Source organism: Microtus oregoni, unplaced genomic scaffold (genome assembly GCF_018167655.1).
Source record: "Microtus oregoni isolate MIOR12 unplaced genomic scaffold, Mior012 000036F_ref0000092, whole genome shotgun sequence".
NCBI lineage: Eukaryota > Metazoa > Chordata > Mammalia > Rodentia > Cricetidae > Microtus > Microtus oregoni.
Window position 1 is genome coordinate 2,515,052 of NW_024543095.1, and position 20,689 is coordinate 2,535,740.

The following is a 20,689-nucleotide window of genomic DNA, read 5'->3' on the forward strand; positions in this document are numbered from 1 at the left end:
TAGGCCGCCATTGGGAGGGTCATGAGAGGAGCCCCGAGAGAACAAGGCTGGCGGGTAGGTAATGGGGGGGGGGGGGCAGGATGACGGCGACGCGGGTCCCAGCCGGGCTGCAGCGGAGCGCGCGGGGCCAGCTCTGCAGAAAGCGGCGGCTGGCTGGCTCGGACGGTCACATCCCGCTGCAGGGGACCAGCCTCGGCCGCCGCACTGTCCTCTGCACCGGGGACGCAGGCCAGTTGCCAGGCTTCGCCGGCAACGCCCCCTGCTCCGAGACAGACTACGCGCGGCCCTCGGGAACGCTGGGGGCCCCCGCAGACCCGAGGCCGGCGGCCACTCCGCCTCTGCCCTCTCTGCCCGCAGCTCGGCCGGCGCTGCCCGCCTAGGCGGGCCCGCGTCGGGATGGGGTAGGGCCAGCGCCAGTCCGGCGATGGGCCGCCCCCTGGGCACCGAACAACCCCCCGAGGCCTGACCGACCACGAGGACCCGGCAGGTGGGGTGTGAGCTGATCCGACTGCGCGGGTGGGGGCTGGGGTGGGCACCAGGGTTATGCGGAGGAGGGAAAGGCGCGGGGAAAATGGGCTATGGGCCGTGGGAAGCCTGGGAGAGCTGCTGCATCCCGATTGCGTTCTGGGCAGCTCCTGACCCCCACTACTCCTGCCTTTTCCAGGATCCCCGCCTGGATGTTAAGCGGATGCCTCCTGGCCCCTCGGCAAACTCGGTGGAAACCATGGCTTCTTTGATGCCTCTTTCCCCATATCTGAGTCCCACTGTCCTCCTGCTGGTCAGCTGTGACCTGGGCTTTGTGCGAGCAGGTGAGTGAAGAGGACGCCCGCAGTGGGGGTCCGTCAGAGCTAGTGTGGAAGTGAAACCTCTTAACCTGTCAACATTCTGGCACCCCCAGACCGACCTCCCTCTCCTGTGAATGTGACGGTCACTCATCTCAGAGCCAACTCGGCCACTGTGTCCTGGGACGTCCCAGAAGGCAACATCGTCATTGGCTACTCCATTTCCCAGCAAGTACCAATCACCCTGTTTCCCCAACCTGTGCCCTTGGTTCTCTGAACACCCCTGCACATTACTCCTTTGGAGTGCTTGGATGTTACAGAATCCCGCGTTAAGCCTCATGGTCAGGGACCGGGCCTAGGTTGTTCTCCTTTCTCTACATCTTCTTGCAGCGACAGAATGGCCCTGGGCAGCATGTAATCAGGGAGTGAACACCACCACTAGGGCCTGTGCTCTTTGGGGCCTGGCTGAAGACAGTGACTACACCGTGCAGGTCAGGAGCATTGGCCTCCGGGGAGAGAGTCCTCCTGGGCCCCGTGTGCACTTCCGTACTCTCAAGGGTTCTGACAGGCTGCCCTCCAACAGCTCCAGCCCAGGTGAGAGCCTGTGTTAGAAGAGTCTCCAGCTTTTGAACCGAGTTTTAACCTCTCATTGACTTGCTTAACGCTAACAGCATTCTAGCTCAGATGAATAGAAAGATGATATAATTTGTTCTACTGCCAGGGACAGAAAGCAAAACAGGTGGGCAGGGGACCAGCTACAGAGACACTGCTAATGAATCCTTGGGGGGGGGGGGGAGGGCTTCCTGCTTCCTTTCACCCAAGCTCACATCACACCTGCCACGGCCTGCATGAGCAATTTCTGTGATCACCCTGGTATCTAAACATTGCCCACCATGGGCTTCTTCCTGAGAAGGGCGATGATGGGTCCCGCTGACTCTAACCCCCAGCATCCCCCTTCTGTACATAACAGAGCTGTCCAGTGGGTCCTCTGTAACCCAGAGGATGGTTCTCTCCTTAGGAGACATCACAGTGAAGGGTCTGGATGGAGAGCGGCCATTGCAGAGCGGGGAAGTGGTCATCATCGTGGTGGTGTTGCTCATGTGGGCTGGTGAGTACCGGATGGGGAGCCAGGGACTTGGGTCCATGATAGTGGGAAGTGGTGAAGGTTACCCGTCGGGAGAAAAAGGAGAGAAAGGAGTGTGTGTGGGGGGGAATGGCTGGTGGAGGGAGGTAATCAGGACAAGTTTGGGGAGAAAGAGAGAAGGCTATTGCATGGCCAGGGATGACGGTTGTATGGGCCCCAGGAATTCCAGGATTTTCTAGAAGTCGTGCGGCTGTTACAGCCTCAAGGCTGTGAATGAGAGGTCAAGATCAAGGCTCAGATGGTATTGTTGTGTTTCAGCTGTGATCGGGCTATTCTGCGGTCAGTATGACATCATCAAGGACAACGACTCCAACAACAACCCCAAGGAGAAGGGGAAGGGTCCTGAACAGAGTCCTCAGGGAAGGCCAGTGGGGACAAGACAGGTGACATGGGGACAGTGAGTGTGAGAAGGGTGATCTGGGTGCCCAGGAGTATTCAGTGAAAAGCAGAATAGGCAGCGAAGGGGGGTGGGGCGGGAATGGGATGTCCAGAAGGTGGGAGCAGCACCTTTACCTGTCTGAAATTTGAGATTTGGGTAATCTTCTCTCATAGAAAAAGTCTCCTTCTATCAACACCATCGACGTTTGAGTGAACTGAGTGACTGAAGAACCAGAACCAGAAGAGAGATGCACTGATAATGGGGGGTGGGGTCAGGGAAGCTAAGTTGGTGATCTCTCTGAGACTCCCACAAGGCTGTGCACTCCCAGAATCCCAGGCTGGTGCCCATCCTCTTTCCACTATGAGCAGGGCCAGAAGGTAGGTCTGTTAGAATCTGTACCCCTGGACCTGGGAGTGGATATCAAATGAACATCTCCTATCCCCCAGGTCCAGGGGAGTCATTTATTCGACCCTATCCCACTAGGTCCCAAATGGGGCCCCATCTCACCTGCATCAGGACCATTGGCATCCACTAGCTGCCCCTACAGCTTGCCTCTGGGCCTCAGAGAGGGCTGTTTCTGTCTGTATTGCCCTCTTCCACGGAGGAAGAGGAAGCAAACATCTGGGCCTCGAGGCAGATGCCACACTGCACTACTCCAATGTCTTCCATGGAGCCTCAGGTGCTCCCCCGTCACCTGGCAGCCCCTCCCGCTGCTGGTGATCTCACCCCTGGGACATTTTTCCAATAAAGGTTCTTGGACAAACCGGAACTGACTGTATGGTATGCTGAAGGCATCTCTACACCTTCTCAGCTCTCCAAGGGCCCCTCACGCCACCACCAACTTAAAGGAACAGACCCATTATAGGATGTTTGTGTCCGTGTTTTCGTCTAAGACGGGTGGAGAAAAGACAAGGAAAGGGTACAGAAGCTAGAAGCCTCCTTTCTTTGGCTTTGTTGAAATGTGGGGGAGGGGTGCAATGAGAAGACACAGAAGTTTTTGCACCAATGGAAACCAGGCCATGTCACCATAAAAGGGCCAGTAGATTTTCTTTCTTTTATCTTTGTAAAGGATAACAGGCAAATGCTCTACCACTGGGTTACATAACCGACCCCCTCCCCATTCTTTCAACTCCACCATTCCCTCTGGGAAAATGGTCAGAAGGACTGAGCAGGGTCATGGGGGGGCTAGCCAAAGAGCAGCTATCACGGATGTGTCCCTTGGTGCCATGTATCCTCACCCTGTGCACACCAGTGCCTCCTCTCTGTTTTCTCTTTCATCTATGTCTCTGTTCGTTTAACGTTAATAATTGTAATCCATAAAGGCATTTATATTTATACTCTGTAACATATCCAGAGCATTCTAGAAATAAAACAAAGGGGTTTGGGTGCCCCTATAGAAAAAAATTATAATCTGGGTTCTGGGACCTATTTGTGTTATCTGTGAAAAATGGGAACTGCCCTCTACTTGTTCTTAGTTTTTCAAGAGGGAGGTAGTGGTGGGGAGAGAAATATTCGTTGCCATTGGCAACCACTGTGCATGCAAGGTTTTGGGACTCAGCTTCGGTCTGGAGATCATACGCTATGCTTTTGGGGGGGCAGGTATAGGACTTGCCAACCTGGGACCGTTTAGAGAGAGAAGGCCTTCTTTTCTGAATTTCAGTCAATCTGTCTGATACACTGCAAAAAATCAGAACAAAAATTCTTGAGAGCATTCCAATCAAACAAAATAAAGACAATAGTATCTTTTCTTAGTCAAGCCCCAACCCCAGGTGTCACACAGCTCTAAGCTAGGAGGCCAGCCCAGCTCTGTCCGCTGCACTGACCCATAAAGACATCTGGATTTCGGCAAGCAGCCTTGAACTCACTGTTTACCCAATGACCAAACCGGGTGCCTTGCCTTTCCCTAGCCAGTGCTACCAAACCCCGATCATTTCCTGAGACCGTGTTACAGGTTAGAGAAGCTGAACAAAGGGACAACGAGTTGAGAAGACTTGAATCGTCTCACGGGAATTAAAAGGTTATCAGCTCTGGGTTGAATCCCGGTTCCACCGTTTATTAGCTGTTTCAACTTTGGCGTGTGACCCCCTCCTGTTGTGTAAAATGGGACTGTACCTCTGCCCACTTCAAACAGGTATATCCTTGAGCATTCACTGGTCCCTATCAGTATTGAGTGGCCTCGCGCAAGTCACAGAACTTTTGGCGGGGAAAGCGGAGGCTGCAGTTCTGCGAACTGGCTTTCGCTCTCATAGCACCTGCCTTGCGCTTCTCCAGAGTTAAAGCAACTAAAGCGCACTTGACCGGTTACAGCAATGAGAAAAGCTGGGGTTAAAGAGATATAGGATCTAGGGGCGGGGCTGGGGAGGGTGGGGACAGACGAAGACTTGCGGGTGGGGCTTTGCGTTGAGTTTGCATGCAAGTACAGGATTGGTCGAGGATAGACTTCGACGACCTACTCTTATGTGCCCGCCCTAGGATTCACTGCGCTTGCGCACGGCCCGTTTGCCCGGTCACGAACCCACTACGTGACCTTGTGACGTGTGTCGCACTCACGTTGCCTGTGCGTCAGTGGCTCGCCATAGCTGCTTGGCGGGTTGTCCAGGTAACCGCGGGAGTTGTCTCGGTCAGCGAGCATCCGAGACCTGTGTGCGTCATGCAGTTGAAGCACCTGAGGACCCTGCTGAGCCCTCAGGTGAGGAATCGCTTGACTCCCATTCCCCGGCTACCGGGCGTTCCAAAAGAAAAAAAAGTGGGGTAGCAGAAGTTTATAATGTTGAGCGCCTGCTGTGTGCAGAAGATTGTGAAAGATCTTTCAGTAGGCGACGTGAATTGTTAAAGACCGCAAACTTTGATGGCACCGCATACAGCATTTGAGTGCCAGGCCCCAAGCTCTGGCTCTAGGGGTCGAGTTACGTCACAGGCTATGAGGGAGAGGCGCATATCTAGACAACGAGCATAAATCTACACCGGATGAAATAAGCGCAAGGCTGACGCTTCATTTGAATTGTGAAAGTGTGTCTCAGATTCAGAAGCGGCTGGGCTCTAGGAGAGGAGCCCAAAAACATGAAGGATAGGTTTGGGAGTGAAAGGATCTGAGTTCAGGTTTAGCACCGATTTGACCAAATGGTATCTCTGGCTTTAACCCCTCATCATACGTGGCCTTTCTGTCATTAACTTCGTCATTTGGGAAAGAAAAGCCGTAGTGAGAGCAACTCCAAGAACCTTAGGAGAGAGTTAAGTGAAGTTCAACACACACACACACACACACACACACATACAACCCCCCCCCCCCCACACACATACACATACTATAAACAGGGTTTGGTGGCGCCAGAGGCCGGAATCCCAGCAATTGGGAAGTGAAGACAAGAGGGTCAGGAGTGCATTCTTGGCTATATAGACAATTCAAGGCCAGCCTGGGCTGCATGAGACTATCTTGAAAAAAGAAAAGAAAAATTGGGCCAGTGAGATGGTTCAGTGGATAAAGGCACTTACCACTAAGCCTGACTCTCTGAGTGAGCCCTGAGACCCACACACGGGAAGGAATGAGTCAATTCATGCAAGTTGTTCTCTGACCGCCACACAGGCACCGTCCCACCACTCACAATCAATAAATGTAAGGAGAAATTCTTTTAACTTTCTTTTTTTTTATTTATGCTTTGTGTCTTTCACATCATTCATCCCGATCTCACCCATTTCCCGTTCCCTTGAATCCAGCCTCTGCCCCTGCAATCCCCCCCCCAAATAAAATTTAAGATAAAAAAGGAAAAACAGAAAAAAGGACGAAAGGGGAAATCTCGTCTTAGAAGCTGCAGTGTGGCACAGAGAGTCACACGGTATACTCCTTTGTCCATACATCTTTACATGTGTGGGTTCATCGCAGAGAATCATTGGTCTCGGCTACACTACCAACACTGGGGCCTCACCGGGACTCTTCCTGGACCTCCTGTTGCTGCCTTGTGTCGTGGAGGTGTAAAGGACTAATGGAAAGGGCATTATGAATTGGACAGCTGTATGAAGAATGATAGACCACAGGGAAGGACATGGAAATGGAGAGGACAGGCTAACAACACAAATAAGGCTGGCTGTGGGGGAGACGGCTCTTCATAAGCACGAGCTCTCCGGCATCCACTTGAAAGCTAGGCACACCTGTAATTGCAGTGCTGGGGAGGCAGAGGCAAGGAAGTCCCTAGAGCTCGCTGGCCAGATTCATGAGCCCAGGTTCAGTGAGAGGAGAGACCCTGTCTCAAAAGAACAAGGTGAAGAGCAATTGAGGAAGACCCTTGATGTTGACCTCTGGCCTCTGCATGCACACCCAAACAGGCACATTGGCCCCCAACATATAAAAAGAATATGCTACTTGCAGAGGATGTTGCTGAGTACTAGAGCATGTGCTTGGCATGCGTGAGCCTCTGCATGCGTCCCGAGTACTACAAAAAGAAATCTGTTACCTGATCATGGTGCTGCCTGCCTGTAATCACAGAATTTGGGAGGCTTGCTGTGTGCTCAAAGCCAGCCTGACTACAGAGCCAAGACCTCCTTTTAAAACATAAGAATAATGTGTGACTTTTAGAGTTTCCTGGAGAAGTAGGGTGTAGTCCTACCTCAACAAGATATGCCGTGCTTTGTTGCCGCCCATGGGAGGCCCGCCCGTGTCTGAATAGAAATAGAAGAGGAGTGGATTGTGTGTGTGTGTGGGGGGGGGTGAATGGAAGGATAGTGAGGAGGGAAAAGTGCAATCAGGATGCAAAATAAATAACTGTAATTAATTAAAAAAAAGAATAGCCAGGTATGGTGTCTGCAAAACGAGATAGAGGACTACATAGAGAGACCCTGTCTCAATAATAATAATAATAATAATAATAATAATAATAATAATAATGGCAACAGTAAATAAAAGTATATGGCAGAGCTCTTTCTCTCGGGCCTGTGGCATCGGCAAGATGAGCAAGTGTCGTGGTCACCATACTGCCAGGAAGCTCCGCAGCCACCACCGGGACCAGAAGTGGCATGAAAAACAATACATGAAAGCCCACTTGGGCACAGCCCTGAAGGCCAATCCTTTTGGAGGTGCCTCTCATGCCAAGAGAATCGTGCTGGAAAAAGTAGGAGTTGAAACCAAGCAGCCAAATTCTGCTATCTAGAAGTGTGTCAGGGTGCAGCTCATCAAGAACACCAAGAAGATCACAGCTTTCGTCCCCAATGATGGTTGCTTGAACTTCATTGAGGAAAACGATGACGTTCTGGTTGCTGGATTTGGTAGAAAGGGTCATGCTGTAGGTGATATTCTTTGGAGTCTACTTTAAGGTTGTTAAAGTAGCCAACATGTCCCTTTTGGCCCTGTACAAAGGCAAGAAGGAAATACCAAGATCCTAAATTTTGACAGTGGAAGCACAGTAATAAATTTTCCTATTCTGGAAAAAAAAGTATATGGCAGAATTAAGTCATTAATACATATGCCACAACAGCATAAAGACAGAGTTATAGCTTGTGGAATCAAACATACATGGATTCAAATATTGCATCTGTCATCTAAAAACTGTATGTGTGACTGAGCAGCTTTCTTAATTTTCAGTGCCTCAATTTCCCCATATGTAAAATGGGAATCATAATAGCTTCTGCCTCAGAGATACAAGGTAGGTACCAACTGGGTTTCAAGCAGTTATGAAAATGCCTGTTCTACTTTCCATTCCACTCAACCCCCAGGCAGTCCAGTCAGGCACGTATTGCAGAGAAACGCGTCCCCATCGATTGTGGGTCTTGGGGATGTTTGCACTGTGTAAGGAGAGCAGAAGTCGGTTAGAAGAAAGGAAAGCTGAAGGGATCGAGCCCTCACTCGGTGGTAGAACAATAAAAAGTTGTACTCCTTGCTCAGTAAACTGGTACTGTTATCTGTCACTTCAAAATACCCTATTGGAAAAATTGGAAATAGAACCCTTTGGTCTCTAAAAAAAGATGATGTCATGGTGCAGCTGGACCAGATGCCCAGGATGGACAGCCTTGAAGGAGGATGAGCAGCCAAAGCTGATGAGGCGCCTGCACCCCCTTCTAGCCGATGGTAGTGAATGGTTGGCTCATGACCATGGTGGTGGTGCCGCTATTTTCTGGTTGTAGTTTGAGGATTTGGGGGCAGTGATTCCCCTGCTGGCTCTGGACGTATTTGGGTTAGGTGTAGAAAGTAAAGGTGTTGTAAGTCAGACCTCTAGTAGCCCAAGTTGTGAATCCAACATTTGGCGTAGGAGCCAAATTTCATTTCAGGAGCCTGAGAGGACAGCTGGCAAGGGACACGCAGAGTAATTCACTGTGTGGTGATCACGTATTTTCTTTTTTGGTTTTTCTTTTTTAAGTCAGGGTCTCATATAGCTCAGTCTGACTTCAAACTCGCTGTGTAATTGTGGTGGACTTTGAATGTCTGACCGTCCTGCCTTCCCCTCCCAGGTGTTGAGATTGCAGGCATGTGCCGTCTTTCCTGCCATTCCCATATTCCTTTTATTTCTTTGCTTACTCTTGTGCAGTGTGAAGGCTCACACCTGGGGACTGATGAATGCCAGACAAGCGCCCCATTATCTGGGTTGTAACCGTTTTTGCAGTGGTCACTTTCACCACGAACCTTTAGTGGACACTTAACAGGGGAAAGTGACATTGTTTATCCCAAGTCTCAATTCTAATTCTGTTGCTCCTTGTTTCCAAACTTACACTGTCTCTGTATTCCTGCCCAATAAATCCAAATCATTAGTGGCCTCCAGAGGCCCTTCCTGAGCTAGCCCAGTCTACGCTTCCTGCCCTGACTCCTCTCTTGTTGCCAGTCTCAACTTCCTTAAATTGCTGGTCCTTGGCCAGAGCTTGACTTTATTCATGCTACTCATTACATCTGAAGTAATTTACCATTCGATGGCATTCCTTCTTCAAAGTTTAATCTTGACCATTTAAGCATAAAATTGTCTTGGGCTTCTCTAAATTATTACTACACTCAGAACATATTTTTCTTATGGGACATTTCCAATTTCTCAGTGTCCAATTAGAACCTAGGGTAGGATCTGTGCTTTGCTCTTTGTCTCTCTGTCGTCTTCCAGCCAAGTGTCTTTGACAGTAAAGTACTGGAAAACATTAATTGAATGAGTAGGTATAAAGGCTAAAATTTATCAGATTAATTGATTTTTTTTTTCAGTCGCAGACCTGAAAGATGAAGGAACAAGGAGGCCATTGCTTTTGGAACGGTTGATGCGTTACATTTGTATCATGAGTCTCAGAAAAACACATTAGGGGACAAGGAGATGTGGCCTGGTAGTACAGTGTTTGCTTGTCTCGAGTGAAGCCCTGAGTCCTGTCCCCGGCATGGTATAAACTAGACAGGGTGGTGTACGCCTGGAATCCTAGCACTCAGGAGGTAGAGACAGGAGGATCAGAAGTTCAAGTCATCCCTACCGTACAGTGAATCTGAGGTCCGTCTGGGCCACGTGAGGCCCTGGAGACTATTATTCTTACAGTTCAGGTATCCGAGCAATTTGTCTCATTTTGTTTAGTTTTGAGAGAAAACCTGTGACGTAGATGTAGAACAAAGGCACACGAAGACTGATGGACCTGGAGACGCTCTGTACTCTGGAGACCAGCGCTGTGTTTACAGTACCCCTTTGCCTCTGCAGGATGGAGCTGCGAAGGTGACTTGTATGGCCTGGTCCCAGAACAACGCTAAATATGCTGTCTGCACAGTGGACCGAGTGGTATTGCTGTACGATGAGCATGGGGAGCGGAGAGACAAGTTCTCCACCAAGCCAGCTGACATGAAGGTAGAGAGGACTCGCATGTGCTCCAACACGTTATCCGAGAAAGCTGTGTGATCTGCCTTCTAGCCGTAGACATGGGCAATAGTCTACTCTATTTCTCGCTATAAACTTTCTGGTCTTTTGGGAAATGTGTGTGTTTTCTTTTCTCCTTCATTTCTACTCATTATCTTTGTTTTTACTCCTAGTGTGGCTGGAAGAGCTACATGGTAAAGGGCATGACTTTCTCCCCTGATTCCACTAAAATTGCCATCTGACAGACTGACAACATCATCTATGCCTACAAGATTGGAGAAGATTGGTGAGGACAGGATGGGGGTTAGGCGGGTTGTGGCCACTAAAGAAGAGTTGGGCATGGGAAATACCTCGCTGGGATAATGATGACATCAGGCATGGAAGGCAGGGACTCTCTAGAGCCTGATTCTATTGTGTCCACCTCTGCCTGCCCCACCTGTCCTGCAGTCCCATCCCTGGAGGGATGAGTGTAAGCCAGCAGAAGGTCCCGAGAGCCAGTGATATGCTGTGTCATTGGCATAGCTCCAGGGCTCCTTGGGGACCCACTCACTTCTCCATCAGACCTCCCACAGAGGGCCATGTTGGGCAGTTCATTGGGAAGTGATTTTTAAGGTTACTTCCTTGCCTTTTGTCTGACAGGGGTGACAAGAAGGTCATCTGTAACAAGTTCATCCAGACGGTAAAGTTCAGAGGTGAGCCGCACCTGCTTCCCTCCTTGTAAATGTAACAGGAGTTGCCTTTTTCAATGTCTGACCCCGACTTGACCTGCTAAAGGATGGTGTTGTCACCTGCTTGAGAGCCTTGTTGTGTCCGCTGCCTGCCTTTTCCCCCTGGAGAGGACTAGAATGACAGTGTGTGGTGGGTGGCGGTTGTTCTGAGTGTGCCAGTCCACACAGGCGGGTCACCCTTTCACCCCTTCTCATACAGAGTGCAGTCACCTGTCTACAGTGGCCTGCAGAGTACATTATTGTCTTTGGACTGGCTGAAGGCAAGGTAACGGAGGAGAGGGAGACACAGGTTAGGTATTGGGGGGGATAGTGTCCTGGGGTGCCGGGCAATATGGTTCATCTTTCCCCTGGAGCTCAAGTGCGTACTTGAGAAAAATGCATGAGGACAAATTTTGTCTTTTGGCATTTTTACTTCTGTTTCTCTGTGCCTGGCTGACACTGTAAGTAGCCTAGCCAGACTTGTTTGGTTTTCAGGTTCGCTTAGCAAACACTAAAACTAACAAGTCGTCTACCATCTATGGGACGGACTCGTATGTGGTGGCGCTGACAACCAAGTGAGTAACAGAAGTAGACTGGGACTGTCAGGACAAAGCTGCATTTGATGGAAAGGGGACTGTCACGGGGCGGAAGTCCCTCCCTCTGTGCCCACCTCTCTGCCTCTGCCCTTCAGTTGCTCTGGGAAAGGCATCCTCTCAGGTCACGCAGACAGCACCATCGTCAGGTATTTGTTCGATGATGAAGGCTCCGGAGGGTCACAGGTACGAAGGGCGCACACTCACCCTGGGGTGGGGTGGACATTCCAGGAGCCCTCCCGGGGAAGCTGCAGGTTTAAGCACCATCACTGGAAAAGGGCGATCTTGGAGAGAAACGTTTGGTGCCATCACAGAGACTGGTGTTCAGGAGGCTAGAACTCACTATTTATAGGGAGGAGTGGGCGGAAGGGACCTTGAAAGAAGGGAAATAAAGACTATAAGGGGGACAAAAAGTGAAAATTATTTCCATTTATGTAAATACATACATATACACAAATGTATGTATATATGTATATATATATACATGTTTGTGTAATGTATATACATCCAAATGCATAGGAGAAAGAAGTTAACAGCCCATCAAGATACCTCAGCAGGTAAAGGTGCCCAGTGCCAAACCTGACAGGACCCTTGCCATGCAAGGACAGAAGTGACTTCCGCAAGTCATCCTCTGCCCTTCGACCATGTGTGCACATATGCAAATGTGCGCACAAAAACACACACAAATAAATAAGATGTTAAAGAATTAACTATTTTTTTGGAAAAAGAAAAGATAGACATACAGGGAAACTTTGCTGTTTTTCTCTGTATAATTTAGTACTGTGGAATCGTTTACATTGTGAGTTACCCACATAATTCAATTTAGCCCTTCTTGAAGCCATGTACTCTCTTGGACCTAGACAGTGTTGGTTACTGTGTGTCGTCTCTCTTTGGGTGGCTTTACTAGTACGTACCAGAGGTCTCAACACACCACTGTGAGTACACGGCCCGTGTACACATGGCATGCGTGTGCTCATGATACAGAGACAGGCTGTGAAGCCTTCAGAATTCGGGCGTGTTGATGTGGGAAATGCTGGCAGGAAGGCTCACTTTCTCTCCGGGGTGGGATGATCAGGAGTGTGTGGAACAGCTGCTAGCCTAGCATTCGCAACGAACAATTGAAATATTCTGTCTGTCCCAGGGGAAGGTGGTTAACCACCCATGCCCACCGTATGCCTTGGCTTGGGCAACCAACAGCATCGTGGCAGCAGGCTGTGATCGGAGGATTGTGGCCTATGGAAAGGAAGGCCACGTGCTACAGACTTTTGACTACAGCCGTAATCCTCAGGAGCATGAATTCACCACAGCTTCAGCAAGTCCTGGAGGCCAGTCTGTCGTGCTAGGAAGCTACGACAGGTAGGTCCCCCGGCCAGTTGCATCTTTTTTTTTTTTTTTTTTTTTTTTTTGATTTTCGAGACAGGGTTTCTCCGTAGCTTTTGGTTCCTGTCCTAGAACTAGCTCTTGTAGACCAGGCTGGCTTCAAACTCACAGAGATCCGCCTGCCTCTGCCTCCTGAGTGCTGGGATTAAAGGCGTGCACCACCATCGCCCGGCCCAGTTGCATCTTCTACCTTTCTCTGTGAGCTCTGCCCTAGCCAAGTTCTGAACTGCAGCGGGAACCTGGACAGAAGCAATGTCTGTTGAAAGGGATTCTCAGATTGTCGTCTGCTTCAGGATGCGCTGTGCCGACTCAGCCTGGACTCCACAGCAGAGGCCATCGCGTTCCCCATGTCCCCCTGCCTTGTCCCCACTATGCCATTGTGTTCTAGTTTGAGAGGAAGACTAAGTAGCCGTCTTCATCGCCAGTGCCTGCACTGGCATGGTCTTTAATGTAGCCGCCATTTGGTGAATGAATAAAGAAACAGCCAAGCAGCTAGGGTCAGGTCTCTTTGTCTGTCTGTCTTTATGTCCTTCCAATCTCACATGTCTCCTTAGGTTCCGTCCTTCTTTGACTCCTACACTCTGTTTCTTCCTCTTCCCTCTCCTGGCCGTCTGTTTGTCTCACTTGTCCTGCTGTCCTGGTGTCTCTACTTCTGGCTTTTGTGTTCTTGTTGGTTTTTGAGACAGGGTCTCATTCTGTGGCCCCAGCTAGCCTGTAACTCACTGGGTAGACCAGGCTGGCCTCCAACTTACAGTGATCCTCCTGCCTCTGCCTCTCTCCTGTTGGCATTACAGGCGTGTACCACCACACCTGGCATCCATCTTCTACCTGCTCCTTTCACCCCTACTCCCTCAACTCCCCGCACCTTTTCCCCTCCCGTTGGGCTGCCTCGCTGGTCTGCCCTTTTGCGTTTGCTTCCCTTTCTGGTAGAGTGAGATGCTTCCCTATCAGTTCTGGTCTATTTTCACTCTTTACCTTTCTAGACTCCGGGTGTTCAACTGGAGTCCTCGAAGAAGCATCTGGGAAGAGGCCAAGCCCAAGGAGATTGCCAACTTATACACCATCACAGCCTTGGCGTGGAAGCGGGACGTCTCCCGGCTCTGTGCGGTGTGTTGTTAGGAGCCCCTTCCTGTACTGGCGATTGTCTCCAAACTACAGTAAAATAGAAACTACTCCCTATGCCAAGGGAGTCGCTCTACTCTGACACAAGAGAACTCCAGCTGCCTTGTGACTTCAACCTAAAAAAATCTACTGTTAAAGGCAGGAAAGGGAAACTCACACTTTCCAGGAGGCCTTGAGGGACACGCTTGTCCAGGACAGCCTGATTTCCCCTCATTGTCCAACCCACATGTGATCCCTGTAAGTCCTGGGATTGCCACTTTTTTTTTTCTGATATGTTCAGAACCTGCCCACCCTTTTGCTGGCCACTTCTGTCTAGATTGTGACACTGAGGTCTGAGGTCTTGGGGTATATCCAGATACCGTCCTTGGCCAGCGCGCCGTGCATCGCCTTCCATGCTGTCCCTCTCTCTCTCAGGGCACCCTCTGTGGTGGGGTGGAACAGTTTGACTGCTGCCTCCGAAGGAGTATTTACAAGAACAAGTTTGAGCTGACGTATGTGGGACCCAGCCAGGTGAGCAGCTGATGACCTAGCATGCTGAGACCTCTCGTGGCTCATCTGTCCTTGTAACATTTCCCCCACCTGCTGGCCACAGCCACAGTGTCAAATTTAACCTTCCTCCCTGTGGCAGAGCTATCGTAGGGAACTGAATGTGTCAGGGCAACTTCTGGCAACCCTCCTGCTACGTAGTTGTTCTAACCCATCGCAAGCAAAGGTTTCACACCTGGCTCAAGAGATACAGGGATTGGTGCCTGTATCTCCCCAGTGTGAAGCTGTTCTCAGCACCGCCCACTAGAGTTGTGGACGTGTATGATCACTGGCGAACTGTAGTGCGCAGGACTCTGTTGTCCCAGAGGCACGCGTCTCACTCTCCCACTTCCCTTCCCTTGCTCTTATTACCAGTTTGTTCCTGGATCTTTCCAGTCTCTCCAGAAATGTTTATCCTTTCTCTGCTGTGTTAGATCTGTTAAGGGCTGAGAGTACAAAGGTAATTTATCTGTAAGACATCACACCAGGGCCAGAGATACGGCTCTTACTATTCTTACAGAGAACACAAGTTCAGTTCCCAGCACCATGTTAGTGTCTCACAATCACTGGGTCTTCAGCCTTGGGGATCAACACCCTCTTCCGACATCCGGCACCTGCACTCACCTTTGTGCACACCCACACATGTAATTCAAATTCTTTGTAAAAAAGACATTGTGCTCTGGTATGTGGCCAGTGAGCTTGAGGCCAGCCTGGTCTATATAGCAAATTCCAGGCCAACCAGGGCTACATGTCTCAAAAAAGAAAACAAGTAGAAGAGGAAGAAAAAGAAAGAAAATCTTAGCATTTAGGAGGATGGGCAGTTGGAGGTCATCTTAGGCACATGATGATATAATAACGATAATAATAGGCTCATAATTATATAACAGTAACGATGATATAGTATTCTGTCTTCATTGGTAAAGAGCTTTGTACTAAGAAGTGTGGGAACAAAGTGAGTGATTAGTGTTACCGAGTAGAGCTCTCAGAATCGAATGGCCATGGACAGCCCAGGCCATGGGGAAGTATTTCCTAGGTAGCAAACCCCTGTGTGGGTGCAAGTGTTGTCCTTAGCAACAGCATCCCAGGCCGAGGGAGAAACAAGGTATCCTGGAGTTGCGTGAGGGACCAGAGCACCTTCACTCTTCTCCTGCTCTGGGAAAGCCTGATGGGTTGGACTGGTCCCTTCCCAGGTGATAGTGAAGAACCTGTCTTCAGGGACCAGGGTGGTGCTCAAGTCCCTCTATTGCTATGAGGTAGAAGAGGTGAAGATCCTGGGGAAGGAACGGTACTTGGTGGCTCACACATCGGACACACTGCTGCTCGGAGACTTGAACACCAATCACCTCAGTGAGATAGGAACCGAGAGAGGAATGGTGGGTAATGGGATGTCTTGGCTTGCTAATTCTGAAGGTGCGGGCCCTAAGAAGTAAGATTCCCCATAGGATACCATTCTGATATTATTTCCTGGAATATAAACTTCCACAGTCAGACTGGTTTCTCTTGGAAATATGAGGATCAGGGCAAGAGTCTGATACAGAGCACCTTTTGTGTAACTTCAAAACCTCCTTGAATACCATCTCTCTTCCTTGCCACTGACATCCTCCAGCCTTGTCTTGGGTGATTGTCTACATTGTCTATGATGTTTTCTCCTCACTTTGCAGATAGCCTGGCAGGGATCTGGTGGCAATGAGAAATATTTCTTTGAAAATGAGAATGTGAGTAGCCGCGATTCCCTGCTAAATTTAGGGATTTTCCTGTTTAGACATTATCTAATCCTAGACTCTTTAGAACTGGAAAGACTGTATTTTTTATATTTATGTTATTAATAACCCTTATTATTAGTAACTAGTAACAATAGAAATGTAATTTGCATTTCACAATCTCCACTTTATGATTTCTGTCACCAAATGTTCCAAGCATGGAAGGAAGAACTAAGACTAGCTTAGGATCGTGCAGAAGGTGTAGAGACGAGCATGCCACATAGTATGTCTGTAAGGATGGGACTGGCGTCAGCTACCCTGTCCGTACTTACTGCTCTGTGAGCTTACCAAAGTTACTTCGTCTTTCTTAGTGTCTTAACCCACACAGTGAACGAAGACAGCACCTATGTCAGAGGGAAGCACTCATCCTTCCCTGCCACATAATCGTTAATAAAGTCCAGCTGCTGAGAGTCATGACCTATTGTTAATACTTGCTTATCCACGCCTAGTGCTGTTAAGTCAGAACTTTTTGTTGCATTTATATTAATTTTTTACCTCATCTCTTACTCATGAGCATTTAGAGTGGTTTTTTGTTTCTTTGTTTGTTTGTTTGGGGGGGGTTCATTGTTTGATTTGGTTTTATTTTATTTTATTTGAGACAGGGTTTCTCTGTGTAACCCAGGCTGACCTGGAACTCACTCTGTAGCCCAGGCTGGCCTCGAAATCAGAGAGATCCACCTGCCTCTGCCTCCCATGTACTGGGACGAAAGGTGTGTGCTGCCACAGCCTGCTGAGTATTAATTTTTTAAAGGTTTATTTTAGTTGAATGGCTATTTTGCCTGCATGTATGGCTGTGCGCCATGTGCGTTCCTTATGCCTTTGGAGGCCAAATGAGGGCAGTGGGATCCCTGGAACTTGGTGGGTGTGAGCTGCCATGTGGGTGCTGGGGATTGAACCTGGGTCCTCTGGAAGAACAGTCAGTACTTTTAACCACTGAGCCATTTCTTCAACCCCTAGTTGTTTGGGGGGTTTGTTGTTTGGTGTGGTTTTAATCACATTACTGCTACTTGCTGAGGTCCATGCTTAGAGCAGAATTGCTGAATCATAGGAGCAGCTGTGCCTTCAGCCTGACTAAGTGTCTCCCATTGCTCTCCAAAGAGGACGATCAATGTCCGTTCCTCTCCCAGTCAGAGTTCCTATTCTTCCACATCCTCTCCAGGACTTGAAATGCATGGTGTGTGTGCAATGCCGTTTCACTTACTTATTGTTCACTTGGATTTGTCTTCTGTGACTTCCAGTTTCTCATCCCTTATGCATTGTGAAAGTCAAGTGGCCTCTTTGTTAGAGATGTGAAATTCTGTATATAACCTCTGATGGTTACTTACATTGTAGTTTTTTTCTCAGTATGTGTGGCTTGAGTTTTCTCTCTTTTAGGTATCTTTAGTATTGAGACATTTAAAATTTTATTGTAGTTATTTATGTAATGGAACCGGTTGGGGGAAGCATTATGCCATGGCACTCAAGTAGAAGTCAAAAGACAACCTGAGAAGCGGGCAGTGGTGACACACACCTTTAATCCCAGAACTCAGGAGGCAGAGGCAGGTGGATCTCTATGAATTCAAGACCAGCCTGGTCTACAGAGCAAGTTCCAAAGGTACACAGGGAGACTCTGTCTTGAAAAAAAAAAAAGACACTCTGAGGCGGTAGATCCCTCCTTTCCACTGTGTGGGTCTAGAGGATCAGACTCAGGCCCTGTAGCACACACCTTTAAGTATTAATTGAAGGGCCAATGGGATGACTCAGCCTCTAAAGATACTGGTCCAAGCCTGATGACTCAGCTTTAGTCCCTCAGGAGAAGACCAACTCCTGCAAGTTGTCTTCTGACTTCCACGTGTGCTCCTTACAAAATAGAAACAAAGAACTAAAAATGTAATTAACAAATTCTTAGTTTAAAAAATTGAGTCTAGGGATGTAGTTGAATGGCAGAGTGCAGGGGAGCCCTGTGTTCAATCACCAGTGCTGCCAAAATAATAGTAATAGTAATTGCTGGTTTTTGAGGTCTCATTTAAAAACTTTTCCCCATATTCCCTCCTATATTTTAACATTCTTAAGTTTTGCTTTCCATCTGGAATTTATTTTTGTATGTGATGTGGGTAGGGTTTTAACTTTATTTTTTCCATCTGTGTAACCATTTACTGAAAGCCTACTAATTTGTTATACCATCCCTGTCATAAGACAAGCTTTCGTATACATATGGGCCTCTTCTTAAGATAGTTTCCTATTTCATGAATATTACATTTCACATCTGAGCTCAGAAACGCAGGTATCTGCACTGGGAATGATATGTAGGCCAGGAGGCCTAATTCTCGTGGCGGTGATAACTCAGACCTCAGACCCGTCCATTCGCTCACGCCATGAATTTTACATATTTTTCAATATGTGTAAAATGATAGTCGGTTCTCTGAGTCACCGGTCCCTTTTAATGTAATTTATATGTAATTTCAGGGTCCCTATGTGGTCCTGGAGGCTCTAGCAGACTTGGCTTGGTTTGGCTTTGGTTGCTGTGTTGTTTTTCAGTGTTTGAAGGCAGGGTCTCATGTTGCCCTGACTGGCTTTGAATTTCTGGTCCTCTTGTCTCAGACCCCTGGGTACTGGGATTATAGTCAGTATGATATGAGTCACCATGTCTACTGTCATAATTTCTGTCTCCAGGTTATCAGTCTGTCTGCCGGCTGGTCCCATTGGTTATGCTCCTGCATCAGCCTTTTTGCCTTGTGCTTGAGCTCTGGGTGTGAGCCACTGAGCTTCACTGAGTGAGCTCTCCTCAGGGCTTCCTTCTTCGTCGCCTCACTTGTGCATCCACTGCTCTGGTGACTCCGCGCAGCCAGGGTGACATCACCAGGTCATTTCATTCCTCAGCTCTCTCTGGTACTCAGTAACACGGTCACCCTCTTTCACTGTCTTTTCAAGACAGGGTCAAACGAGGCAGCTGGAACTGGCCTACATAGAAGGGCCTGGCCTCAAACCCCCACTCTTTCTGAGGGCTGGGTTATAGCAGTGTACCACCATTTCTCCATGAGATCTTCTATCTAGTTGCCTATAAAGCCAAGTAAAACATTTATAATTCTAGACAAGTTTATTGACAGTATTTCTCTGTGTAGCCTTAGCTGTTCCTGACTGTGCTTGAACTCTCTCAGTAAACCGGGCTGGCCTCAAACTCACAGAGATCCACCTGCCTCTGCCTCCTGCATGTTGGGATTAAAGGTGTGTGCCACCACACTTGGCAAGACCCAGTTTTTTAAGCATCTTAGAAAAATCGTGCAATATTGGTCATTTGTGGTCCCCATTGATACCTCTGGACTGATAAAATGTTCCTAAATCCCAACATGATTATAAAGCCAGCATTCTAGAGACCAAATGCAGCCCTCTACATGGTGGGGTTCGCTCTTCTTACCCTGTCTTCTTTGCAGTGGATCTGATTGGCAGCTACAACATTGGTACTATCAGTCACGAGAGCCGTGTGGATTGGCTGGAACTTAATGAGACTGGGCACAAGCTTCTCTTCAGGGATCGGAAACTTCGTGTGAGAGGGGTTACTAGGGTTTTAGGCCTGGGCTGGTCCACAAGCTGTTACCTGGGACTGTGGGGGCAATGCAGGACATAAGTTCTTGGTTCCATATGCCATTAGCATAGCAAAGTGGACGAAGGATAGTCTATACGCTGTCAGAACCTGACCTAGGGACCCTGACAGAGACTGTTTACAGGCTGCATCCTCGTGAAGCTGCTTCCCCTCCTCAGGTCCAGCTGCCCTTTGCCCCATCCCACTGCCGCAGTGTGCTTCAGCCACACTTAGCTGAAGGCATGGACACTGACTCGAGCAGTCTCTTGTCAGGGTGGCATCTCCAAAGAGGTTCGCTTTTCTTGTGATGCTTCATTCCAGTGAGAGCCTCACTGCAGACTGTCAGCTCACTTAGTTTGTTTGTAGCCCTACCTGCTAATCTGGCCCAGGGTTACTCTCCTGTCTGACCTTCACCTGACTATAGCTTGAATTAGATCGTGGTTGTTTGGTCATCTCATACTTGACCAGTCAGGATATACCAACTTAGCACAAACTCCAAGGGCTGGCAACTCAACACATAACTGACTGGTGGATCATTTCACTGTGGGGGAAAGGGACAGAACCAAATGTCATCAGTGCACGCCTCCTAATTGTGCTGTCTCCCTCTCCAGTTGTATCTATATGATATTGAAAGCTGCTCCAAGACAATGATCTTCAACTTCTGCTCCTACGTGCAGTGGGTTCCCGGGAGCGATGTGCTGGTAGCCCAGAACCGAAACAGCTTGTGTGTGTGGTACAACATTGAGGCACCCGAGAGAGTCACCATGTCCTCTATCAGGGTACGTTGGTGCCAGGAGGCCCAGGTGTGTCGCTCTAACTCATTAGCGCTCCAAGGAGAAGTATGTGGAGACCGTGTGGTGTTCTCAACCCACCACCCACAATCACTATGATAAAACTGGCAAGCCAAACTTTTACCCCCTCCCCATACTGGCATGGCCTCCAGAA

General features: G+C 48.8%; 1 protein-coding gene, 1 long non-coding RNA gene and 2 pseudogenes across 2 annotated transcripts; all 4 read left to right on the plus strand.

Annotated features, from left to right (window-relative positions):
• The first annotated feature begins 104 nt into the window (after window positions 1-104).
• Window positions 105-3,699, plus strand: LOC121432804 (annotated as a pseudogene).
• A 1,213-nt stretch (window positions 3,700-4,912) lies between these two features.
• On the plus strand, window positions 4,913-11,061 carry LOC121432869. The gene is made up of 5 exons (XR_005972243.1): window positions 4,913-4,994; window positions 9,946-10,089; window positions 10,272-10,384; window positions 10,738-10,790; window positions 11,026-11,061. It is a non-coding gene; the product is annotated as an uncharacterized LOC121432869 (long non-coding RNA).
• On the plus strand, window positions 7,246-7,678 carry LOC121432868 (annotated as a pseudogene).
• Window positions 7,246-20,367, plus strand: LOC121432822 (intraflagellar transport protein 172 homolog). Its single transcript, XM_041630964.1, has 13 exons — window positions 7,246-7,407; window positions 9,946-10,089; window positions 10,344-10,384; window positions 10,738-10,777; window positions 11,026-11,091; window positions 11,301-11,380; window positions 11,497-11,584; window positions 12,540-12,754; window positions 13,762-13,885; window positions 14,315-14,410; window positions 16,087-16,140; window positions 19,596-19,708; window positions 20,356-20,367. Exons 1-12 carry the CDS (start codon window positions 7,246-7,248, stop codon window positions 19,602-19,604), a joined length of 1,119 nt encoding a protein of 372 aa, XP_041486898.1. The 3' UTR covers window positions 19,605-19,708; window positions 20,356-20,367.
• Window positions 20,368-20,689: the final 322 nt, after the last annotated feature.

Excerpts from the sequence above, each read along its gene's own strand:
- LOC121432822 (XM_041630964.1), top strand. The coding sequence starts at position 7,246 with ATGAGCAAGTGTCGTGGTCACCATACTGCCAGGAAGCTCCGCAGCCAC. Across the intron at positions 10,090-10,343 it reads CCAAGCCAGCTGACATGAAG|ACTGACAACATCATCTATGC; the intron begins GTAGAGAGGACT and ends GCCATCTGACAG. Across the intron at positions 14,411-16,086 it reads CGTATGTGGGACCCAGCCAG|ATAGCCTGGCAGGGATCTGG; the intron begins GTGAGCAGCTGA and ends CTCACTTTGCAG.